This window comes from Saccostrea echinata, unplaced genomic scaffold (assembly GCF_033153115.1).
Source record: "Saccostrea echinata isolate AGI-Se365-2 ecotype Australia unplaced genomic scaffold, CSIRO_AGI_Sech_v1 ptg000052l, whole genome shotgun sequence".
In the NCBI taxonomy this organism is placed as follows: Eukaryota; Metazoa; Mollusca; class Bivalvia; order Ostreida; family Ostreidae; genus Saccostrea; species Saccostrea echinata.
In genome coordinates, this window is record NW_026889801.1 from 15,141,387 (window position 1) to 15,163,735 (window position 22,349).

Genomic DNA, 22,349 nt, shown 5'->3' on the forward strand with positions numbered 1-22,349 from the left:
GTTAAAGAACATTTATCATGTGTACATGAATATACTAATGCATGATATTATTTGTACATGAATATTCCAGATATATTGTTTCTGAACATATATTAGGCATAGACTAGCTAGAAGAAAATGCTTTGAGTGTAAAGGTCAATTTTATGTCTCAATTTCAAATTAGCCTAAAATTGTTTTAATGAGATATATGTAGTTTCACAGTATTCATATTCCTGTCTACCTGCTTGTGCTTATTGAGATTCTTAAAATTGAAACGACAAAAGATGTTTAATGTTATAAGTGTACCATTCCCCTAGATCTGGATATACATGTACAATCATTGGCTCTTTGTCTTGCAATGTTTGTGCTAATTTATATAAATGAATGCCCTTGTATTCCAGTATGTTCACTAATTTGTGTGGTCATAATGTACTTTCTCTTCTTTCCAAAACTTTTTAAGGATGGAAAATAGGAAATTATCATGGAAAAAGATCTTAAAATCTTTCGTGAATGATTTCAAAATTATCACTTTCAACAATATTTTTCAAATTGCATGCTAAAAAGTATAATGACTCTGTGCTTTAAGTTATCCACATTCATTTTTTGAGAAATTTGCCTATACATGTAGCACATGTAGAATTTTTTCAAAAAGGCCTTGTATTTCATGCTGTATATGAAAGACACATAATGAGATGAATAAACTTTTATTTTAAATTTACAACCCATTAAACAGTTTTGATAAGGACTGTTTCTATCATGGATATTGTATTTTTTTTTGAAGTCCAAATAGACTGCAGTTTTTACCTTTTGTGCAGATTTAATGCTGATAGATTTGAATGTTGTATGCAATTCTATTTTGTAAATTGTTGTAATTAATTTGTTTGGATATGAATTATTTTGTGACCCATTGTTATCAGCGTCTAAAAACTTAATTTCCATTAAATTGTGTATTGTAAAATTCTAAATGCTGACAGTATATTTAGCACTATGTAAGAATTTATAATAATAATAATAATGGCATTGAATTCCAATTACTAGTACCTTGGTATAAATTCTGAAATATTATAAAGACTTATTAAGTTTTTTAAGATTTATTTGTTTGTATGTCATTAACACAATGTAATAAAATTATATGAGAAATGGATTTGTGTGTGATTGTAAAATAATTGAAAAAAAAATTATATATATCAGAAGTCCATGAATTCACAGTGGTCGGTATAGTAGTAAAGTGAAAATAATGAAATTGAAAACACGAAGACAACACAGTAAAGCATACATAGAAAATTTTTAAAGCATCTGGAGATTTTTAAAAGGATTTTGAAAGGACTAATGCTTTACTTTGTGGTCTTTGTGTTTTCAATTTATATATATATATATATATATATATATATATATATATATATATATATATATATATATATATATATATATATATATATATATATATATATTCTACAAGGAATAATGAGATAAAAATAAATATTAAACTAAATCTTTAATAAATCAATAATAAATGTTTAATCCATGTATATAATTATATTTATACATGAGGTATAATATTAGTTTATGAAAGGGTTAAATTGGACATATTTGGTAAGTTTTTCCGTATATAATTTAGTTTCAGGAAGTATTGTTCAGTAAAGTGTGAATTAAACAAGAACAAATAATGAGGTAAAACTCTACATTAAATTTTATTAACCAAACAATATAATATAAACATAAAACTTTATTTTATGTGCATGTTTAATAATAATTATACATTTTACATACTAAAGGTATAACATTTGTTTACGGAAGACTTAAATCTGAATGTATTAGTAAGTTTACAATTTTCCAAACTTTATTAAATTTGTTCTTTTAATTTTCTATTAGACTCGTATTAAATGCTAATTATTTTCTAACGTTTACGATCCCACAATATGTTATACTATGCAGTTAAACATTAAATAACCGCAGCATTTAAATTGCATTTAAGGTAAAAGTAAACCCGACTTTTCATGCAGTGTCGGTCATGTCTTAAGCCATATCTTATGAAATTTTATGAAACCAGGCCGTGATCTTTTATAGCACCCACATGAAAGAAAAATTAAATACATTTTAAACGATATGAGAAAAAGTTTTATATTTTACAACCTAATTGTACACTTTGTAAGACATTACTGATGTTTCAATTGAAAACTTTATTGCAAATGTGGAATAAAGAGATTTTAGAATTCTAAATAAAAATATGGATTCATGTGTATTATTAAATGTAGTCTCCAGCAAAGTTGTTTGTTTTCTTATGTAGTCAATACTGATATTATAATGAAATAAAAGAGCTAGTGTCTCTCCAATATATCTAAGAATCATTCTTTACGGATTCGATGGGATTCAGTGCCCCCTCTTCCTCGTGGCAATTTTCTGTAAAATAATGATGTGAATTGATCAATAAAATGAACTGACGACAACTGAAAAGATCAGGAAATTTTCAGTTTTATATTATAAAAATCAGAAAAAATCAAGATGCTAATATCTGTACCTGGCTTTCTTCGTTTTCTTCTATAGATGAAAATGAATATAATAGCAGATATTATAAGTGCCATAAATACACCACCCAGGCATAAAATCAAAACCATAGAGTTGTCAACACTGCTACAAAGTACATGTATAAATATAATGTAATATGTACAACAATATAACATAATATAATAGAAGCACACACAGATTTTTAACAAATAACATCAGCAACACTTACAACTCAGGACTATTTATTTTTTTCCTCACAGAACCAAAAATTGAAGTTTTGTTCAATAATAAAGATTCTCTTTTGTGGATTGAGTTCTTCAGAATAACACATTCTGGAAATAAAAATGAAAAGAAGTACTAGTATATAATTTATTTCAAAGGCAATGCATAACAATGCATAACAAGCAATGAAAATTTTCATAAAGCTTTACAAGTTTCTTTACAGAAATGAATAGTTCTCAAAGATAACGTTTGTCATTGCATACTTGTTACAAAAGATTTACATTTGTAGAACTTCCATGACTCGTATCTGTTTGGGCAAGGCTCTGCATAATGTTTACAATCAGCATTATAGTTATCTTGTATTCGTTCGCCACGGAAATTATATTCTGGACAAAACCCTGAAATAAGACATAATGTTAATTTTTTCTTAAAAGGATGAAAAGTGTATACGAAATTATTTACACAAAAATCGACAGTCCGGAATAATTCAAGGAAAGCACGCTTTTTAGATATATCTACCTAAAAGAAATAATCCGGGAGCACACACTTCAATGGTTTTGTTTAGGAAGGCATTTGCAACACAGTGGTATTTGAAATTTTCCGGACTAGTACAATTTTGGGAAATGCTTGGACAATTTTTCCGCCTCGCTGCATCCGTGTGCTTGGACATTTGGTGTAAGACACTGTCAATTTCGATGCGGGACAATTCTGGAACGCCGTATTCTAAAATATTACGAATTTTACATGTTATATTTATTTTACTTTGATCGATAAAATTTGGAAACAAATCATTTAAAATTGAATATTGAAGAATATAAGCTAATAGGTGTTTGAAATAATTGGAAATGTGAATCATTCCCATTAGAAGGTAGTGGTTTTGTAGTAAAAAAATATTTTTCAAAGGACAATAGGATTGCAGCTATATATTTATTGAAATATAAACGTAATCTTAAAACTAGATAGGTCGATTAAAATAACATGAATGTATAGATTCTTTAATTACATTTAATTAAAACACAGGTAATCAGAGATTACAGAGCTCACCTCAACGAATGTTGTCTTTAAGTAAGGCAAAGTCCCAAACTAAACTAATAATCTCAGTAATGTGCATTCCTAGATGCAACATTTATGCAATTTTGGTCCGATAGGGCTTGCAGTAACTTCGGAATGTAAAACCTTTATACTACACTCATCCAGAAAACGTAAGTCACATCCAACATCTGAAGCAAGTTTGAGAGTGTTGGTCCCTTGATGCATCATCCGTGCAAGTTTGGTCCAGATAGGCCTTATAGTTACTTGGAAATCTGCTCCAAAAACTTTAACCTCTTCACTCGTCCTTAAAATGTAGGTCAGATCCAGCATCCGAAGCAAGTCCAGTAGTGTGCATCCTTGGATGTATCATCTATGAAGTTTGGTCAGCATAGAACTTAAAGTTACTTGCAAATGTGATCTGCTCCAAAAACTTTAACCTGGTCACTCACCCAGAAAATATATGTCAGATCCACTATCCGAAGCAAGTCGTGTAGTGTGCATCCTTAGGTGTATCATCCATGCAAGTTTGGTCAATATAGGGCTTATAGTTACTTGCAAATGTGATCTGCTCCAAAAATGTTGACCTGGTCACTCCTCCGGAAAATGAAGATCAGTTCCAGCATCCGAAGCAAGTCCAGTAATGTGCATCCTTAGATGTATCATCCATGCAAGTTTGGTCAATATAGGGCTTGTTGTTACTTGGAAATCTGCTCCAAAATCTTTAACTTGGTCACTCATCCGCAAAACGTAGGTCAGATCCAGCATCCGAAGCAAGTCCAGTAATGTGCATCCTTAGATGTATCATCCATGCAAGTTTGGTCAACATAGGGCTTGTAGTTACGTGGAAATGAGACCTGCTCCAAAAACTTTAACCTGCTTCAAAAACTTTAACCTGCTCCAAAAACATTAACCTGCTTCAAAAACTCTAACTTGCTCCAAAAACATTAACCTGGTCATTCTTTGGCTGAAATTGTAGCATCTGAAACCTTGACATCTCTGATTAGTATAGGGAATAGAAGTACTTGAAAAGAAAACTGCTCCAAAAACTTTAACCTGGTACGCCGACGCCGAGTTTATTATATAAGCTCCCCCAACTTCGTTGAGGTGAGCTAAAAATACAAAAGAATATTCACAAATCATTGAATGATATAATGTGATGTATGATATTAAATAAAAAAGTTACTTTTATACATACTAATATTTACTTAGATGTAATTTTATATAAAGAATCAGATGTATTACAAAATGGAGAAGCAAAGACCAATGATATACGTAGTACACATCAAAATAATAAAAAAAATCATATTAATTCTAAGAATATTTATGTATATCTCTTATTCAATCTGTTCACTTAAACGTGATTCAAACTAAACGGAGATATCAATTAACTGTAGGGCACTACTCGGAAATACCCTGTTCTAGATATAGAAGCATTTTAATACGCACGCTGCTATCTTGGATAGATCGATCAAGCGCTGAAAATACCTTAGCACGTTACAGTACTTATCTTTAATGCGATTGGACTGCTCAACGTAAAAACAAAAATAGTATCAGAAAGAAAGGACATCTTAATATAAGTTTGTAGAATCGAAGTGAATTTTAAAGAGACATTCTGATTTTTTTTCTTTTGGTCTGATCAAACATTACATGATTAACATTGATGATGGTAACATTATTAGACTTCGAATTCCTAATATGAACTCATAGCAATAATAAAAGTAACCTTTCCTTTAGAAAAAATCGAAGTAATGCCACGCTTTATTTCAATAAACGTGCCGTTTAAAAGCCTGAAATAAGAAAAGTTCATTACATGTACTGCCTGTTAACGTATAGAGTTATGAATAAATGGTTTCACTTTACCATGGTATACTTTTCAAATATCTGTTGTGACAGAACTTATAAATAGCTTCGTTGAAGTTATAAACCAAAGGAATAAAAAAAAATCTTGAGCATCTTCTGTAATGGGTATTAATTGATTAATCTTGTTAATACTTACCGACAGCTTGACAGTCTGTAGTATAACATTTACAAAGATCAAACAACAAACCCTCTGGATGTTCATCATTGTATGCTTAGTAAGTAATGTATTGAAAAACGTTCATTTTTTTTAAAGAAAATATTTGAAAATGAATACGAACGAAAAATTAATCCTCTTGAAAAGCACATGCAAATGGAAATGCCCTTTGCTAAATATAAATCACTAAGGTATAGTCATGTACCCATAAATATTATAAACCTGTAGTTAGATATCGGAATGGTATTTGTATGGTATGATACACATTTCATTTACACGATTAAGAGAAATGCCCAGAAAATATTCTTAGATCAATATACTAGCAGCTGAATGTTGTATCTACCTAGATTCAAGGCAATTTGGAGATTCCTTTTTTAAACGATTTTTGAGTTCGTAAAATTTTATATGTAATTTTAAAAAAAATGATTTCCAGTTTATGATGCAAAAGTTTTAAGCACTCAAAAAAAAAAAAAAAAAAAAAAAAAAAAAAAAAAAAAAAATAAAGAATAAAAAAATACATTCGCGTACTTCAAGAAGCCTTAAATTTATGATTTAGATTATACAATTTTCTGGTGTTATCGTACAAACTTTGTAAGGGTCGATATTTTTAAGTTTTAATCGCAAATACATATATTCTATGCATTTTACTGTTTTTTTTCTTCAAAAAATTGCATTAATAATTGAAGAATATTATTTTTACATTACTATAAAACGCAGATCATGTTACATGCATTGTCTAGACAGTAGCTGTTTGTTCTTATAATACATGTACTATTTAATATTTTTGTTTTCCAAATATATTCATGTTGTATTGAAAATATGCTTTCTTGTAACACATTTGAGCAACGCTGTCTTTCGGCGGCAATATGTGGTCTCTACAAGATTTCGACGCTGGTAAATTAAGAATTTATGAAATGGAACACTCAAGAACATTAATTAATTTTTTTCAGTATCTTCATGAAAATATAATTATTATGAATCAAGTTGCAGAAACGGATTGCCACAATTTCTATTTAAAACACAATTAATTGATTTTGTTTTAAACATAGTATAAGTAGGTATCTGTTTACGCATGTACTTGTAAGCCTTCACTGTGTATAGTCTTCACTGACCTAAGTTGTCAGCTGTAAACCATGCATGATTTTTCTTTCTTTTCTACAAGTAGGAATTTGAAGGCATAAATCTATGATTGGTCTCCCTGTCTCTCATGAGGTAAGTACGATGGCTGCTATAGGATATGAGATGAAATTTTTTTTATTAATTCGCGGCCACGAAATAAAATTGGTGGCCACGAAAAAAAACCCGTGGCCACTAAATAAAAAATCGTGGCCCCGAAATATAATTCGTGGCCACGAAATAAAGTTGTGCTGTATAATGCCATTTTTAGCTTCTTCTGTTTTATGACATTCAAGATGAACGAACATATATATATATATTATTATCATTCAATTGGAATAAGCCAACGGGATATTTGTGTAATAAGCAATGAGATTTGATGCTGATACGTAGAACATATTTCACATGAGAACTTATACTCCTAACATGCTAAGATTTTGTGTCTTTATTTCATTACAACTATGTGATAAGATTCAGTAGAAAATGTGAGAAAACAGCTAATAAGCCCTTAAAGTCATTAATGTTCGGGTTGCCTTGACTAATATCAGGAGCAGAACTTACCAGAGTTATTATAGTTAAGAAAAACATATAACTTGACTAATATAAAATTGTCCCTGTGTATTTTATCATCTAAAAATCATGAGCTGGGACTTCATGCTGTGTCATTTAGCATGATGACATGCTGCATGAAGAGAACACTTTCATTTTGTTTTATTATTTGGTTAGGATATCATTTTGGATAAATTTTCATTGAACTGCCTCAAACCCCAGAACAGTCAATTGAATCGGCTTGAATGTTTTGTTTTAATTTTGGGCAAGAAAAAGAGAGAGTTTTTTTTTTTACATCTAGACTATGTTCACAATGCATGAACCACTTCTCAGCTGCTTCTAATATATATGCAAATTAAATATATGGGTATTTATAATGATGTTCATCAGTGCAGGCCAGTTACAATAATCTAACTGTGTCTGTGTGTCATGGGACAGACCCTCACTGGGTCCGTAGCAAACTATCATTTTAACACTATATGTGCATATAATTGTGTACATATAATTTCCAAGAATTTTATTTCGTGGCCACGAATTTTTATTTGTAACCGCGAACTTTTATTTCGTGGCCACGATTTTTATTTCGTGGCCAGGAATTCTATTTCGTGGCCACGAATTAATAAAAAAAAATCATACCATGTCCTGTAGCAGCCACCGTAGGTAAGAGTTAGAGACATCTCGGATATTTCTCAACAAAGGGGTATTTAGGCATATTTTTTTTTAAACTGAAAACTCATAGGCATTAAGACCATTTTTACTGGAAAACTCTGCATTTATCTATTGAACCTTTCGTTTATATTATTATTTAAAGCTTCTAAGATCTTAAAATTACCAGTAACAAAAAAAGTTAGAGACTATTAATTCAAGTTCATTGAAAAAAAAGTGGAAAATTTCTATCTGCCATGGTAATAAAAATGGGCCAAATAATTAATTTGGTATACTATTAATGGTTCCAAACGTGTATATGTGTTTGTGTGTGTTGGGGGGGGGGGGGAGGGGGGTATAAATCATGTCCATTATGAAGGTGGAGAAGTCTCGCAATTTCACTTACATATTACACCTGGAGATGCATGTAGGCCTTTCTCGGAAATATTGTCTTGCTAAGGTATTCCTAATGGGCATTTAAAGGGAAATAGTCATAGATTTGAATTCAATATTTTCTCTGATTTTCGGTAAAATACCCCCCTGATTTACATGTTGCTATAGCATTTCACACGGAAATATAATAAAAAAGATATTTTATCTGGAAATTATTGAAACTTCACAATTAACAGTTACAGAAATCGTGCCCTGTTTACAAAACAGTTTATGTTTATGTTCCATCGGGTTTGTTCAATTTGTTAAGCTCTGCACACATCACTAAGCACGGTACTTATAATACTGGTGACATGGTTTTGCTTTATCACATCTCTACTCTGAATTTTCTGGATTATATCTAAAATTTGTTCATTAATACACAACAAAATCTATACTTAAGTATAAAGTATAAAGTTTACTTTAATTTGTAAAAGTGCAAGGATGTGCAAATCAAAGCGTCCCGAAATTCGTAGCTTCAATAATTTTCAGATAAAATAAGTTTTTTTTCATCATATTTCCGTGTGAAATGCTATAGCAACATATAAGTCATGATATTATACAGAAAACTTTAAAAAAAATACTTACTTCAAATGTAAGTCTATATCCCTTTAAATGACAAATCGAATACGGTTTGTTTTATATCGAATTTTTCAGCCAAAAAAAAAAACTTATTTAATTCGAAGGGAAAAACCACAGCCTAACAACATGAGTTCTTATTTTCTCGACACATCTGGACTATCTACATGTATATGTTTACGGTCTTATCTACTGCTTTACTGTTCTGAGTGCATTGGGTGCATTTAGTCCTTTAAAATAAATGTAAATAATTCAAAGAAGACGATACAGGAAAAGAAAAACAACCCTTACGTAACGAATATGAGTTTTTACAGTACAGGAGTCGTGCACCCTAATTATGGAACACTTTTCCTTTTGGGGATTTAGTGTATAAAGAACAAGATATATATGGTTTCAATGCAAATTTTGCCCTGTGTAATTCTTAAATATTAAAGTGATGAAAAAAAGAGAAATAAAAATCACTGCATAAAATCATCCAAAATTGAAATGTGCGAGGCTATGGACACTATTTTCTTATGGAAAACACCCCTAGATTTGTCATTGAGGGTTTTTCTGTTTAAAACTTACGAATGTAACACATTAATGATGTATGGTATAAAACAAAAGGTGGAAATTATGTTTTCATAACAATAAATCTATGAAAAAGTTATAACGTATTATTATTCGAGATTTTTTTTTTTACCTACCTAGCTAGTCTTGTTATACCTGGGGACATAAAGGCAAGGACTAGACCTCTCCACTTCTTTCTATCTTGAGGATTCCTCTCCAGCTCTCCCCATGTTAGTTTTTGGTCTCTCATTTCCTTTTCCACAGTCCTTTGCCAGGTGTTCTTGGATCGACCAGGTTTCCTCTTCCATTCTGGGCCCAACAAAGTGCTACTTTTAAGATGTTGTTGACTGGTTTTCTTAACACATGCCCTATCCATCGCCATTTATATTTTTTATGAATTGTTAATAGAAGTGTTTTTTCATCCCAGGGACCAAACAGGAGTAAAAAAACAATGTTTTTTTTCTGCCAAAAACCTGGTTTCCCCAAATCTCTTGATATATTTTACGCAGTAGCCATGCAAATCATATTCTGGAAGATGATTTGTGGTGTCTTGTAGATATGCAATAAGGGTTTGAATTTGCATCATAGTAGTCCAATTTAGTCGACAAAAAAAAAATTAAAGAGAAAAATGGTTCCCTGAACATCTCAAACATTTTACCCGGAAGCCATGCAAATCTTTTGGAAGATGGCTGAGAGTGTCCTGTAGATGTGCAATATGGTTTCGGAATTTTCATTTTCTTTTCCTAATTACTTAGTTACAGAAAGTCATTATTTTCAGCGCCCCCTTTTTGGAAACAGAATTTACTTTATTACAGTCTTCAATTTCGAACCCGTAATGAATTCAACATTTGAAATATTACTGTATTATGACAGCATGTAGTTTTACTTGTCCTACATTTGTCTGATTCTTAAAGAAATCACTGTCTAGTTTATTGGGAATGCCAAGGCATCAACCAAAGTTAGAAACGTGGGATAATTTGCATAACGGGCGACTCTCAAACTGTTTATCACAAAGAAAAAATTGGGAATGCAAATGTAAGATACCTTCATAAAACTACATTATGTGGACATAATTTCAACAGGCAGCTAATAATTAGGTAGGCGGTATATTTTTTCCAGTAAAAGAAAGATAAGTAAAGTCAGGTGCCTGTGGTAATTTCAAATGAAATCTGTGACAGTGTTACTTTTGAACAGTTGTTGATTTTTTATGTCAATGATAAATTCAACTTGCGGTTTCTGTTGGATTTAAACACAGCGATTATCACAGCGATAAAAATCCCACATATTAGCTTCCTGTATAACTGAGGTTAATTCGTTAACCACTAAACCATGCAGCTGTTAACGGGTATTGAAATTTAAATCTGACTAAGTCTTGTGCATGCCATGTCCCATGAATAACAGCGGGATGTCAGTTTCAAGTGTTATTCAAAAAGGAGGAAGAAAAAAAAAACATGCACTATATTTAATATGTTTATATGTGTTTAATTAAACTAAATATATTTTTGATTTTAATATTAAAGATCTAAGTGTATTTATAAGCAAACAGTAACAAGTTATTCACATACGTTTTACAATAACTGGGTATGGAGTTGTTGGCGAAATCATGAATTAGCGCTTTACATGTCCGTGCCGTATATTGTATTTATGAATGATTTCTTAGCGGTTATCATGAATTAGCGCATCGTTGTATGCGCCAAAGCTCCTAAAATACGAAGCCCGCTTTTTTTAAGTACACATACATTATTATGTATATATACATACAATTGTACACGTAGAGACTTTAACCACTAAACCGAGCATTTTAAATATCTCGAAGAAAGACACGAATTCTATGTTATTATAATATATAAAAGAGTATTTATAAATATAAATAATATACATAGTGAATACTTATCCATTTCTTTTTCTAAACCAAGACATGTATATAATTTTAAACATTATTATGTATATATCAATATGCATATTTATCAATGTAACAGCTGCTCTTGAGCTAGAGTGGTTTCTTATATTGGAAATGAACATAAACTCAAATTAAAGACCTCTGTATAAGACAAGTTTTAGAATTACTAGTCCAAAACATTTTCTCTTAGTGTTTAGAATAACGACTCGACTGATAAAAAAAAAATAATAAAAGAAACGTTTTCAATGCCTATAGTTTGCACAGATTAGCTAAAATCATAATAAAATGGAAATGTATGTAAATGACATAATTAGATTATGAAAAATGGAAATCGGAAAGATAATTAATTTTTTCAATCACTCATGTTTATTCAAAAAGGATGAGTTTTAATCAAGGAAATGTAGATTCAGGCAAACAAGGTTCAAAGATACATGAAACATTATTTTTGCAAGAATGATGCTTATCATTTAATTCTTTTTTATACTAATAAATTTCAGGTGTTTAGATGTAAACTGTAAAACGTATGACATTTAATTTTTTTTACAGCAGGACAAGCATGAAAAATCTATAAATTGTTAAAAGGTTATTTCAGTATTTTAAATATGGATGTTTGTCTTTTTTAAACGTATGCTCAGTATTATGCTAATTCCGTTAACTATGAAAACTGAAGACCATAATTTCTATTAGGTGAATGCATAAAATATTACACTAACGTAAATCAGTCATATTAATCAATTGATTAACTGCAAACTATTTAAATATGCCTTTATGTTGCTTTATTTGTTTTTATTTGTAAGAACAATCGATGTATTAATAAGTGCCTTTATTAAAACACCTTTGATAATAACTTTGTATACACTGATTAACATGACTGTTTAAGTTTCATATTCATAATTATGAACGATTTTTTCCATTAATTGGATTGTCGTGAAATGTATTTCATTTATTATGAGAAAAACTAGAAACATGTACACAGTACACGAATGTCCCGCCCAGGCTTCATTAGTAATAAAACTTTAAAAAATAAAAAGAAGAAATTTACCTTGCTTCTTCACTTAGAATAAAAATAAATGAAAAGTAGTGAAGGGTCAAGGTCATAGAAAAGGTAAAGGTCAGTAAAATATATTTGAATAACTCCCATCAATTTGTAATTTAATAGGAAGTTTGTTGAAAATATATTGCAGTTTCTTTAAAGCTGAGTTCTAAAGAGGTTGTAGGTAAGGTCAAGATAAAAGAAATGGATACAGTTGATAGGTAATAGACAGTATGTATCAGTGCATGTGTTCAGGTTAAATATATTTAGGAATTTCTTTGAAACTTAGCTAAATACAAAAATTAGAAAAAAAATAACGACCATATTAAACAGTTTTGACAAAGTTTAATTGTTCCCACCAATATGTATCATTTTTGTTTGTTTGTTTGTTGTTTTAACGTCCCTCTCGAGAATTTTTCACTCATATGGAGACGCAACCACTTGCCGGTGGAGAGCTGCAAATTTTGACCTATGCTCGGCACTCAGGGCCATTGAGCAGAGAGGGATCTTTTTTCGTGCCAGCAAATACTGCGACACGGGACCTTTTAAAAGTTTACTCTTTTTCATTTCTGACATCATCTCCAAGGGTTTCCAGGACAAAATATGTGAAAACGTTTACAAGAAGTCAAAATCGGAATGATTCATTCTTTGGAAAAACCGATAACTATCCTGCAACATCAACCTCAATTTCAGTAGTTTATGTACATGATATATACAACAAAACAGATATCTCAGAAGGATTCAACGATCATCCAGTATACAGTCTTGGGTGATATTAGACCAATCCTCTATGCGATTTTCTCTGTCGTTTTGCTATCTTTCACGCTGATATCTGTATTGATCATCAGGAAGAAAATTAGAAATTCACGATGCAATAAACAACAGGTGGAGAGAGATGGCATTGTACAGGATACTGGTATATACCAGGAAATAAATAATCATAACAGATTTCATCAAAGTATTTCCTATAGTGTGTGCAGGGGAAATAACGAAGAGGCGTTAGAGGAAAGGTCTGAATCAGATGAAAGTCAAGGTGAATTGGATTGATTGATTGTATGTTTGTTGTTTAACGACCCTCTCGAGAATTTTCACTCATATTGAAACGCCACCACTTGCCAGTGGAGGGCTACAAATTTTTGACCTATACTCGGCACGTAGGGCCATTGAGCAGTGAGGGATCTTTTTGAGGGACTAGATTTGTTGATTATGTAGTTAAGGAAATAAGGAAATGCTAAGTCATATGTGTACTTTGAATATTTATAGGAAAACATTGATATATTTAATATTTATAAATTAAATTAACAAAAAAGACCTCATATCTTATGTATTTCTTGATGAAGATTTCCAACAAATCTTAAATAAGGATATCATACAATAGTTCATACATTGCTTTTCTAAAGAAATGCTTATAAAGTAAATGTAATTTGAATCTTTAGTCATCTAAACTAATACCCTCTGAAAGGCAGCGCTAAACATATAAATACCGGTATAATCTCTCTCATGTGGTACTCATTATATGTCATTCGGCTTCTTTTTTTTAACTTACACAGTACATACGTATATATCAATAATGTAATGACACGATATTTGTAAAAATTAGACGACTGTTGTCAGAACTGTGTTTTATATGTCCTGAAATGTATTATGCCTTAGACAGCCAATACAAACATCTTGATGGATGTTTCCTTGGTGACTATTCAGAAATGTTTCTTGTGCATTTGATGAACAGTATCTTGAATTGTAAGATGTAAGATTTTCTTATTCTGTCAAGAAACATCTCCATTGGACGTGATCTGATTGAGTGGTTCTTGCTCCATGCGGCCTGAAGATGCCACTGTAAAGAAAGATTTCAAATATTTATTGTGCCAAAAACTGTTATATTTTCCAGAGTTCATATCAGATACTTAAATAAACAAGAGGCCCATGGGCCACATCGCTCACCTGAGCACATTGGTTTGAATTCTAAACTACCTGATGATGCTTCCATGTCAATATAACAAATGGCTTTGTTGTACTTGAGAAGATTTAAAAAAAAATCCCATATATTCCTTTGTAAAAATTTGATCCCCCATTGTGGCTCCTTCCTATCCCAGGGGTCATCATTTGAACAAACTTGAATCTACACTACCTGATGATGCTTCCATATTAATATGACTAAACATTGCTTTTCTGTTCTTGAGAAGAAATATTTTTTCTATATGTTCTAATGTAAAACTTTCCATCCCCCACTGGGTCCCACCCTACCCCTGGGGGTCATCATTTGAACAAACTTGAATCTGCACTACCTGAGGATGCTTCCATATCAATATGACTAATCTTGGTTTGCAGTTCTACAGAAGAAGATATTTTCCTTTATATTTCTATTTAAAACTTTGATCCTCCATTGTGGCCCCACCCTACCCCCAGGGATCATGATTTGAACAAATTTGAATTTACACTACCTGAGGATGCTTCTATATAAATATGACTCATCATGGCTTTGCCGTTCTTGAGAAGAAGATTTTTAAAGATTTTTCCTATATATTTCTATGTAAAACTTTGATCCTCCATTGTGGCCCCGCCCTACCCCCGGGGGTCATGATTTGAACAACTTGAATCTACACTACCTCAGAATGCTTCCATATAAATATGACTCATCATGGCTATGCTGTTCTTGAGAAGAAGATTTTTAAAGATTTTTCCTATATATTTCTATGTAAAACTTTGATCCTCCATTGTGGCCCCGCCCTACCCCCAGGGGTCATGATTTGAACAAATTTGAATCTACACTACCTGAGGATGCTTTCACATGAGTTTCATCTTTCCTGGCCCTATGGTTTTTGAGAAGAAGATTTTTAAATGATACCAGTATTTTTTTCACTAATTCCTAATTATCTCCACTTGAAAGAGGGCATTGCCCTTCATTTGAACAAACTTGAATCCCCTTCACCCAGGGATACTTTGTGGCAAGTTTGGTTGACATTGGCCAAGTGGTTCTTGAGAAGAAGTCGAAAATGTGAAAAGTTTACAGACAGACAGACGGACAGACAGACGGACAGACAGACGCCGGATAAAATGTGATCAGAAAAGCTCACTTGAACTTTCAGTTCAGGTGAGCTAAAAATCAAAAAGAAAAATAATATGAAAAAAAATCCCATATACATAGATGTACCTGGTTTTCTTCTTCTTTTTGCATATCTGATCAAATATATTACGAATCCTATAAATACCACTAGAGAAACGCTGATGCAAACAAATATGATTATGTCCATGCTGAAAAACACAAGAATAAATATTGTAAATATTATATATTACATGATGTACATACATTTTTTGTGTCACTTAATGCCAAATGGAAACAAGATACTCACGATACTAACTCCCTTTCCTCCTTCATCTCTAAATTGATTTCTAAGGCAGTTTTGTTTACGCCTGGTTTATGGAATTCATCAGGATGAATTCCCTGATTAACATTTCTCAGAGCAACACAATCTGGATCTGAAGCGAGAAAGAAATTGTCTGAAGCTATGGAATCATCTGCTGAGACTGTTCCTTAAACTTTATTTAAAACAAAATCATGATCCATTAGTTGAATGTAAAACAGTTGAACTTTTATAACTGACGAAATAAAACATTACATTTATAGGACATCCAAGACTTGTATCTGGTTGGACAAGGTTCTGTGAAAATTTTACAATTTGCATTGTAGTTGTCTTGTACTCGTTCCCCCTGAAAATTATACTCTGGGCAAAATCCTGTTCACAAAAATAAACAAAATTAATCAATTATCGAATAATAGTGGGGTTTTAAACATTATCAAAGAATTTAAGTTCTTTTTGTTTTGTAGTTTTTGTGTTAATAGCGGAATTTAAGTTTTAACTTTTTGTTTCTAAAAAAAATTGTTTCCACAAAAGATTATTTACTCTTACAACAATTACAATTCTTGTTAGGTAGAGATATAAAATGTTATATATTACGAGAAAGTTTTGTCAGTTCCAAAAGCATTGAAATCTTACCGCTCAGTACTTACCCAAAAGATATAAACCAGGTGCACACACTTCAATGGTTTGATTCATGAAGGCATTCGCCACACAGTGGTATCTAAAATTCTCTGGACTGGTACAGTTCTGGGGAATACTTGAACAGTTTTTCTTTTTTGCGGCTTCCATCCATGACTTTTCCGTGCTAGGACATTTAGTAAAGGACAGCGTTATTTTCGTTGCGGGGCAATTCTGGAAGGCCATTGCCTAAAAATACATGTAGTTGGAACCGAGTTCAGATGATATTAGTAAGTATATAACAAAGTAATTAAATTTTTATTTAAATCGGTATTGTGTACCTGAATAACATCAGTCATGTAACAGAGCTTTTTAGTGCAATTTAACCGACCATTACAGAAACTTTGAAAAATCACAGAAACATTCATATAACAAGCGTCCAACATGCGAAACAAATACACCTATATAACTCAAACATGGTAAATAAACAGAATAAAATTAATATAAAAATGCCTAGTGGTTAATAATAAAAAAGTTATAACACTTTTTTTTTCTTTGAAATAGGAACATGATTTAAAAATTAAACTAGATTAAACTTAAGAAGTCAGAATGAATGCACTAATTACGGTAATACTAGAAAATTTATAAAAAAAAAATAGTAATTAAAAATTAAAGCAAAAACAATTTAAATTTCTCAACAACACACAGCCAGACATGTGAATAGGTCAATCCCTATCATTGTGTTTTAAAGCAAATTTAGTTGGGGTTGACCAACATAAATAAAACAAAAATGTAGAAAGATTTTGAATTGCTTTCACTTTCATATTCATAGGACTTTCAGCCCCCCCCCCCCCCCCCCAAGCAGAAGCTCTCCAGAAAGAATCTTTCTTTGTGATATGTGTTTATCCAAGTAACCTTGTTTTACTCAAGGATAGTAAAATGCACTTAAAAACATATTCTATTGACCTATTAACCGATACGTCTATTTTTAATTTTGCATACATGTATCTAAAGTTTTGAAGAATGATTGTATTTTAAATAAGATATTACTATTATGGGGGATTTTGCTGGAACCGTACATAAATATATTGATTATATCTTCTGACGTACACACTCTTGACAACGTATTAATAAACACATTCGATAAAATTTAAAACAATCAAGTAAGACTTTAGTATACACGTTCCGTGCAAAATGAACTCTTACAAAATTTCCCTTTTCTAATTATAGCTTGATCTACTTGCTGAAATGTGTTATCATGTATTTCTTAGTGTAAAACTATGAAGTGTTTAAGATATAAGGATTTTTTAAAGATGTTTATTTATTTATATAAATATGATTATATAAGTAGCATACCACAAGAAAAATTCTAAAATTATCATTGTGTAATTATGATATGAAGAACTAAGTACAGAATTAAATAGTTTATATAAGAAATAACTAATGACCAGCAGTACAGTCATAATTAAGCAAATAAAAACAATGATATACGGAAAAAAAAGATGCAGATTATAAGAAAAAACAAATTTGATGTTATGTAATCTCAATTCTTTTGGATTCCCCCTTTTCTAAAAATAGACCTAAAGATATTGTTTAAAAATGAATACTTCTATTAAATTCTTTGACGTGGATTTATTTCTAGGAAATAAAATATAACGTTTATGTACCTACATTTTTTTCAATTAGTTTGTGGTATTTTTTAAATTAAAAATTATTTGAAGAGAAGAACATGAACATCATTTACATGTAATATGAATCGGTACGAAATACGCTTCTATAATTTTTAGAACTGAATTTGGACTAATTGAAGAAAGAAGAGTTAAAAAAAAGATACTTACACATGTAGCCTTAACGAGTAAAACAAACAGAAATAATTCGACGGAACCCATTATAGTGATTTGCACTTTAAATGTACTGTATCCAATATACTGCATTCCTTTAAATGCATGTCAGATAAACCTAGGCATAAAGACGGGTATAAGTCTATCACGTGGTCGTGATACCAAAATTATCATATACATGTATATTTATTCCTGTCCATATTAAGTTAATGAAATCAAGCCTTTATTTTTACTTTTACTAGTTAATGACCAAAAGAGCTTTTGCGATGGTAAAGTTTCGCCGTCCGTCTCTTTGTCTGTCTGTCTGTCTGTTTTTTACGTCTGTAAATTATTTTCAAACGGCTACTCCTCCTAAAGTTTGGTCCTTTTGCAATCTATAAACCGGTATTCAATTTCGATAAACGATATTGCTATAGTAACTCAAAAGAGAAATTCTTTGAAATTCTTTTGAAATGCTTCTCCGCCCAAAGTTTTTGTCAGTACCGATAAATCTTTGTTCACAAGCAGACACAACCATAGTAATTAATTCTATATTAACATAAAATTTTGATTTCGATATACGACGTTGTCCTGGTTAAAAAAGGCAAAATTCTTACAAAAGATTTATCTTATTTCATTAGAAATGAAACACAAGTATACAATACCTTCAAGTTACATACTTTTTGTGTCTTACCGGTATAAATAATCAGAATAATGAACAAATAAATAAAATAAAACATATTTGCAATGTTTACACAAGAGAAAAATGATTACATTTTAAAAATTTTTGGTCACTTTTTTTCACTTTGATTATTTTAAGCTAATTTTCCATGCATGTTTTTTTTTTCCTTTTTAAATTGCTAACGATATTTCATATGATGTTAAGATATACTAACGGAAAAAGAAACTGTGCACTGATAAATTAAGCATAAGACTCAAAGCATACTGTTTATATTTATAAGCGGTTAATAATTGATACAGGTAGTGATAATAATGACACTAGACTTGAAATCGACTCGACTCTGTTGCTCGGACTTTCATGGTAGACAAGCACATGTTGTTCTTTGACGTAATCGTATTCGCATTGTCATCTCGGGCATTTTTTTGTGTGTCAAAGAGTTCGAGAAATTTTTCAAGACTTGATTTGTTCAGAAAATCACTTTGGTATTATAATAAATATCCGTAATTGTGGTATGCCAGGGCTAAATGAAAATTAATGTCTTCGTGCTGTTGGAATATTGCAGATTCGGATAGACCAGAACGTTGAAATCATTGCACGACAATTTGGTGTTCACAAAAATACTTTCCGGTAATTATGGAGACATTTCCAGCAAATCAGCAACACTCTGGATCGACCACGTTCAGGAGGTCCCCGTGTGACGTCGGTTCGCCAAAATAACCATATCAGACTTACGCATCTACGAAATCGTTTTCAGACAGTAAGGTTGACTGCATCCCAGGTCTTATGCGCATAAGTGCAAGAACTGTACTGCTTGTACGGCTTGTGTGAGCATAACAACACACCCAGACGGCCTGCGATACGACCAATACTGCTCCAACAAACTGCACGATTAGCATGGTATCGGGGACAACTGAGGTATCGGTTTTAAGACTGGACCAGTGTCTTTTTCTTCTGGTGTGTGACGAATGTCGAGGAAACATTTTTAAAATCCAAACAATTCATATTTACCCTAACATTATTCATTCAGAAAAAATGATTGTTGATAAATGTTTCCAACACATAGATACATTTACCACGTATGACCATGTACCATTTTATAAACGCATGGGAAAATTTTCTAAATGCGGTGGACTTCATTTGTGGAGGGGGTGTTTAATTAAGATTTGCTTAGTAGTGCTTGGGATAGAATACCATTTTTCTTTGAGAATACTATGGTAATCTTGATACGATTGGAGATGTTAAATATCAAAGATAAATACACTGCATTGGTATTTGTAAATGACCACTTTGATCTGAGATTTATAGGTTGAGATTCCCTGCATAACCTCAGAGAACCAATCCAAATGAGAGTAAATTAATAAAACGAGTGAAATGTGAAAAGCACACTTCTTTATACAAGACGTATTGTTAACCCTTCCAACTTTCCAAAATCTTCTCTGAATGAATCCTCCTTTTTATTAAGTCAATATACATACACTCTTATGATATGCATTAAAGGGTTAAGTGGATTTACTAGCTAGAACGCCTAATTTCTCATGAGCGCGTGTACATACAAAATCGTAAAAAAATGACTAAAGAAGAAAAGCAAGCATTATAATTATGAAATTTCCCAATATGATGCATAATATATAAAAGTTTTATGTCATGAATATGGGGACCAGAGTCTGTCACAGAAAGATTTCATAGTTTGATACAGATTTATTTTTTTTAAATTCTGTTGTGTTTTGTCTTCAAGAACTCCAAAGATGATTGGATCAAATTGAAAAACAGAGAGCATAAATGTATCACCTAGTGCACATTAAAGTCATGACAGCTAAATTGTACATAACTATACTTAGAAAATCTATTCAGGAACTTGCTAATGAACAAGAAAAGGTTTTATCAGTAAAATAAATATGAAAACTTCCTGTATGTTACACATTTACGGATGCTCAAGAATTCATACCTGATGTCTAGACAAGTAAAGGATTCAAGATTTTATTTCAAAATATGTCGACTTCTGGAGGATCATCAATAATGAAACTTGGCACATAAATACCTCTAACATTTACTGCATGTATTTTACATAGCCTTTCATTTTTTATTAAACCTTTAGAAGGGGGTACTTAATACAAATTGAATTTAGCAGTTTTGACATATATGGATTTTATTTTGAAAATATCGTTAATGTAGTTAATGTCTTAAGAGCATTTTACTGAAGGTCACTTAACGCCTGGAAATACCCTCTACTAATTATACATATTGATATCGTGTTAAGCACGTGTCAATGATTTGTCACTGACTGTTGTTTACCAAAGTTGGTACAAGTTATGCAATAAATGTTAGTATTCGAAAATTTTCCACAGAGAAAGTGAATGATGTTTTAATAGCATGATTTGAAATATTTTGGATGTGATCGGTGTTAAAATTACATTTGATGTATAAGTCACATTCTAATTCATTTTATTATATATACATGTACAATTGAAAAAAAAATGTGTGGGAAAACACACGCACAGATAGAAATTTGTGTAAATATATATTGGACAAATAGTATCGTTTCCGCTTCATCAGATTAAAGAGGTTATGTTTGATTTAATAATTATATGTTATCTGTGACAATGCAGAAAGACACTTTTAATAATTGTTAGATATATATTAATGAACGAGGTTTTACAATGTGAAAAAACAACAACAGATGACTCAACAGCAAAAACATTTTATTTGGAAAGAAAGATATTCTGAAAAAATTGAAAAAAGAATTACTCAAAAATACTCTTTGAACTACATTAATTTAATACTTTTTGCTATGATAAAAATTAACGCGTTGTCTTTAAACTCCAAGTATCATTACTACCTGAAATATATCTAGATTTGAAGGTATTTTCATCATGTGTACATTTATATTTACTTACCGACAGCTTGGTAAAATTTAGCAATAGAGTTAAAAAAAATATTCTTCTTTATATCCATCTTTGCTTGTTTCAAACCAAGCATAAATAATTATGTGATTAACTGACTTAATAAATAATTTTGAGGTAAAAATCTTCAACGATTGAATTTCTTCACAACTGTTTCTTCCTACCTTTCAGAGATTCAGGTTGGAGATGACTTGATGTAAAATGCGGTTGATGGAGGCTCCAAATTGGAGTGTCAGAAAGTGCAAGGGGTGAAGCCTCTTGAGTCAGATGGTGCAAGGGGTAGAGTATCTTCTTGCAATTTTAGCACTTGGTTATTGGATATGTCAACACAATATATTTTCTTCGAGAACTTATAATTATAGAATGTTACATTAGCCAAACAATTTAAAGATAATTCCTTTGAAGGGATGAATTTATC

At 31.3% G+C, this 22,349-nt stretch overlaps 1 protein-coding gene across 1 annotated transcript in view; it reads right to left on the reverse strand.

Moving 5' to 3' along the window:
- Positions 1-16,775, reverse strand: part of LOC133204128 (uncharacterized) — a 363,878-nt gene extending 347,103 nt beyond the window's left edge. The window contains exon 1 of the mRNA XM_061339896.1: positions 16,562-16,775. Within this exon, the coding sequence (XP_061195880.1) occupies positions 16,562-16,775 (214 nt within the window). The remainder of the gene's footprint in view (positions 1-16,561) is intronic.
- Between the last annotated feature and the right edge of the window lie 5,574 nt (positions 16,776-22,349).